Below are 4,910 nucleotides of genomic sequence, written 5' to 3'. Positions count from 1 at the left end.
CTCTTTTTTGATCTCCATGAAAAAAATGCATTATGAATAGTATAGAAAAATTTCTAGTTGGACATGTAAAAAATGAAATGTTGACTTAAGGTTCGATATATTAATGTGTCTGTCATTTATTAATGTCAGCAACTAATTATGTCTATTGTGTCTTCAATGGCATTCTTTTTTGTTTGTTTGTTTGTTTGTTTGTTTTTGGACTACACCCGGCAGTGCTCAGGGGTTACTCCTGGCTATCTGTTCAGAAATAGCTCCTGGCAGGCACGGGGGACCATATGGAACACCGGGATTCAAACCAACCACCTTTGGTCCTGGATCAGCTGCTTGCAAGGCAAACGCTGCTGTGCTATCTCTCCGGGCCCTTCAATGGCATTCTTATCACTCTAGAGCTGGAGGGTTTTTAGGTGAAGAATAAGTGAACTTGTATATATTAAATATTGATATTAGGGTATGATTTTATTGCCCTTTCTTCTTCAATTGCTCTACAAAGTAGTCATTACAAGCGACTGTCAGAGCTGCCACCATGACTACGAATTCGTTAAAGTCCACTTCATTGTCCTTGTTGGCGTCCAGGTCCTTCATTATCTTATCTACCAACTGTGGATCCTTCTGACACTAAAAGGAAAAAAAATGAACATTTCTCACTCTCAGACTAAGAGGACTCATCAGGACACAAAATTCCCATTCATTAAAATTGTTAATGTCCACTTTACTAAGAGCCTATTTTAGAAATCACTAAAGGGTACAGAAGGTTTGAGCCAGGCAAAAATTAAATGAATCTTGCCTTTTTTCCTGGTTCAGACCTAAAGACCCAGAAAAGCAAACAGCAGTGCAGCAAAAGGAGCCAGGGATGTTGAACTTGATTCACAGAACTTGTGCAGCATCTTGGAGTCTGGACACAGAGGGGTACTAGAACTTATAGAAAAAAAGACTTTTAAGTCCCCAAAACATATGGCCTATGATATATAGTTATAGGTGTGTGTATATATATAGTTCTGCTATGTATCAACCATGGAACTTTGAACAGTTTATTTAATATGTCAAGTTTTTACTACTTGTAGGCTAGAGCAATAGTGCAGCAAGTAGGGCACTTGCCTTTCATGCAGTCAACCTGGGCTCGATCCCTGGCCTGTTATATGGTTCCCACACATTGCCAGGAGTTAATCCTGAGCGACAAGCCAGGAGTGACCCTTGAGCATCACCAGGTGTGATCCAAACCCAAGAAACATTCGCAAAATAAGGAAAATAATTTCCCCCCCAAGTTTAAGAGATATGTCCACACTTTTTTTCTGCTTGAGGCCACACCTTGCTTACTCCTAGTTTTGTCCTCAGGAATCACTCTGGCTGTGCTTAGGGATTTTATATGGTACACAGGGATCAAACCTGGGTTGACTGCATGCAAGGCAAGTGCCTATCCTCTTAACTATTTCTCTGATATCAGTTCCACATATTTTGTTGTTGTTGTTGTTTAAGCCATACCTAGACATGCTTAGGAATTACTTCTGTCAGTGCTTGGCAGTGCCAGGGGTTATTCCTAGCTCTAAGCTAGGATCACCCTTGATGGAATCACCCTGATGGGTTTTAGGGACCATATAGGCTACAGGGAATCAAATCCAGGTTGACCATTTGCAAGGCACTTGCTTTATCAATTGTACTATGTGTGTGGTTCTATAAGTATAAAGTTCAGATCATTTTTTTGGCATAAGTTTGTCCCAGATATTGAATGAGATACATATAGTTTATACTTGACATCCTCACTTAGTACAATGTCTGATATGCTAAAGAGTAAATCCCATGAAGGCATGGCCATATTCTCTGGTTGCAGAGTAAAGCAGGGCCACTGTAGAGAAGTACTGGGCTCAAAAAGGGGTGATAGTACAAGGCAAGAACTATACCAGCTGTACTATCCTCCAGCTCCAACAAAGTCTTCTTACTCAAAAAACAATAATATATTTGTCTTGACTTTCTGTGTTTTTATTCTACATGTAATATGATCTAATAGCCAAACTGGAAAAGCAACCAATCAATCTATGAGTTCATGGAGACTCCTAATATAATGTAAAGGTATTGTGAAGAATTGCTAGGTCAGTAGGGACTAGAGAGAAAGTACAGATGGTAAGGTATTACCTTGCATGTGGCAAACCCAGGTTTAATCTCCAGCTCTCAATGTGGTCCCCTGAGGCCTACCAGGAAGTAACCCGAGCACAGACCCACAAGTAAGCCATAGGCACGGCCTGGTGTGGCCCAAAACCCAAAATCCACCACCACCACCACCACCACCAACAACAACAACAACAATTATTTGGGAGCTCATAATATAATTCAGTGATTTTGTATGAGGCCCTTTTGATTCCCAGCATTTATTTTTTTATTTTACTTAAATTTTTTCCCTTAGAGGAGACAATCACAATCACAATTACTATGGTCAGAACATAAGGTTTAGTTCCATCTGATACATATAGAATTGACTCAGTTGTGATGGAACCAATTTAAGGTGGCTCAATGAACATCAGAGCAGACCGCAAAGCAGACTACAAATCTTCTTTTGTTGATTCATTGAGTGATCTACTCCTTTGTAACGAAAATCAATTTAATACCCAACCCTTTGTGGGCCAGACACACTCATTCCATCAAGTCCAGTCAGATTGTACTTAGCTAACAAATATTTTTATTGGCAAATTGACCACCACATCATAAAGTACCCCCAACTTCATTTCTGGCTAAATTCATTACCTGAACTTCATTAAAGAGCTGGGGAGAAAAGCTCCAGGGTAACTAATGTAACTAGTCATGATCCTGATATATGATATTTTTGTGATTCTGTTGCTGTGATTCTTCGATTTTGTGTCTAGATATTGAATTGATGGAAGCCTCAAATATAATTTGTAACACTCTAAAGTCTAATCATAAGCAGTACTGAAACAGCCAAAGCCTATCAACATAGAAAACAGAAGATTCCTAGGAACTGGAGATATAGTACAGTGAGTAGGATACTTGCCTTGCACTTAGCTGCCCTGGGTTTGATATCTGGTATCCCATATGGTCCCCCAAGAATCACTAGGAGTGATTTCTGAACACAAAATTATGAATAATCACCGAGCACCAACAAATGTGGCCTCCTCCCAAAAAATAAAAATATAAAAAGATCCCTAACTATTGGGGCTGGAGAGATAGCATGGAGGTAGGGCATTTGCCTTGCATGCAGAAGGACAGTAGTGGTCCCCCGAGCCTGCCAGGAGCATAGACCCAGGAGTAACCCCTGTGTGCTGCTGGGTGTGACCCAAAAAGAAAACAAAACAAACAAGCAAACAAAAAGATCCCTAACTGTTGCTTTTTCTGCAATTTTTAATTTCTGAGAGGTGGAAAATAGCAGGGATTGAGCCTAGGGCTTCCACATGCAAGGCATAAACTCTACTATTGAGCTTCCTCCTTCCTACCCTGAACCTCCTGTTTTAAATCTTAATACAGAATAGACTGAAATTGGCAGCATGGGGGAAAATAAAAGGTCTGTCCTGGCTTTCCCGCTCAGGCCCTCTGGACTGAATGAAACAGAGACAAACTCACCGAGAGGAATTCTGTGAGCTCTCGTTGCAGGAGTAGTTTCAGTTCCCCCTTGTTGAGCTTGAATCTGTTTTCTTCCTTGCAAGAGTACTGGTGAAAGATTCTGATCATGGTATCCATGGCCATCTCCAGCTGGGTGGGCATGGTGGGGATAGAACAGACCAGTTCCAGGCAGGTCAACAAGATCAGAGAGAAAACCCTGGTTTAAAATAAGCAGAGAAAAACATCACATTTTGATTCAAAAACAGCACTTAAATCTTTGGTCTTCCCTGAGCACAAGTGGGGGTTATTGAACCCCAGTCACCCTTTTTTTCTGATTGGTATTCTTCCCTGCTGGAATAAAAAGGAGTTTGCTGAGGAAAGCCTAACAGCCATGTTTCTTTCCTCTCCTTGTAAACTAGCAGGCAAGTCAGGAACACACTTCTAAGAAAGCATCAACTAAAGCATGCAAATAGAGAAAGGAAATAAGAAGCTAATTTTGTACCTGCCCAGCCGTGCACTGCTCTGTCAATAGGCATTTACAATTAAAAGAAAATATATTTATATATGGGCTAGGCGGGGTCAGGAGGAAGAGCCCTCCTTGATACACCTGGTTCCAATTACCAGTGACAAGAGCATCAGATGGAAGTGCCACTGTGTGCTTTTTAATCACCAGAAGGATCAGGGATGAGCACCTGCCCCAGGTTCTGCTCATGTGACAGGCCTGTGTGCTTTTGCATGAAGGAGGGAGGAACTGCAGGTATCCTCATTTACCAATGGGAGCATGGGTAAAAATGTAGGCTGACGTTTGAACTGAAAGGACTCTGAAAATTAGAGCAGCAAAGAACTCTGTAGCTGGATCTGAAGTACAGTTTTGCCCATGGGAACCACAGAACCATCAGCACCTGGTCCTCAAACACTACAGACTGTGGCCTTCCCTTAACACCTTTAAAAATAAGAGTACACTTTATCCAAAAATGGGATAAAGAGATAAACAGAAACTTACTCAAATAAGAAATACAGATGGCCAAAAGGCACATTTAAAAATGCCCCACATCATTAATCATCAGAAAGATGCAAATCAAAACAATAAGGGGCTGGAATAGTAGCACAGTGGTAGGGCATTTGCCTTGCACATGGCTGACCCAGGACAGACATGGGTTCTATCCCCATATGGTCCCCTGAGTGAGCAGCAATTTCTGAGCACAGAGCCAGGAGTAACTCCTGAGTGCCACCGGGTGTGCCCCCCCAAAAAAATAAAAACAGCAACAACAACAAGAGATATCACCTCATACCCTAGAGACTGACAAATTTGATATCAAAAAGAAAAAGAACTGGGCCAGAGTGATAGCACAGCATGTAGGACATTT

General features: G+C 41.3%; 1 protein-coding gene across 1 annotated transcript; it reads right to left on the bottom strand.

Moving 5' to 3' along the window:
- Positions 1–456: 456 nt before the first annotated feature.
- S100Z (S100 calcium binding protein Z) lies at positions 457–3,705 on the bottom strand. Its single transcript, XM_049766482.1, has 2 exons — positions 3,565–3,705; positions 457–615 (listed from the first exon to the last, which is right to left on the bottom strand). Exons 1-2 carry the CDS (start codon positions 3,703–3,705, stop codon positions 457–459), a joined length of 300 nt encoding a protein of 99 aa, XP_049622439.1.
- Positions 3,706–4,910: the final 1,205 nt, after the last annotated feature.

This window comes from Suncus etruscus, chromosome 2 (genome assembly GCF_024139225.1).
Source record: "Suncus etruscus isolate mSunEtr1 chromosome 2, mSunEtr1.pri.cur, whole genome shotgun sequence".
NCBI classification, from domain to species: domain Eukaryota; kingdom Metazoa; phylum Chordata; class Mammalia; order Eulipotyphla; family Soricidae; genus Suncus; species Suncus etruscus.
Note: the sequence above shows the minus strand (reverse complement) of the source record. Positions and strands in the feature narration are given on the sequence as shown.

Excerpts from the sequence above, each read along its gene's own strand:
- S100Z (XM_049766482.1), bottom strand. The coding sequence starts at position 3,705 with ATGCCCACCCAGCTGGAGATGGCCATGGATACCATGATCAGAATCTTT. Across the intron at positions 616-3,564 it reads AGCTCACAGAATTCCTCTCG|TGTCAGAAGGATCCACAGTT; the intron begins GTGAGTTTGTCT and ends TTTTCCTTTTAG.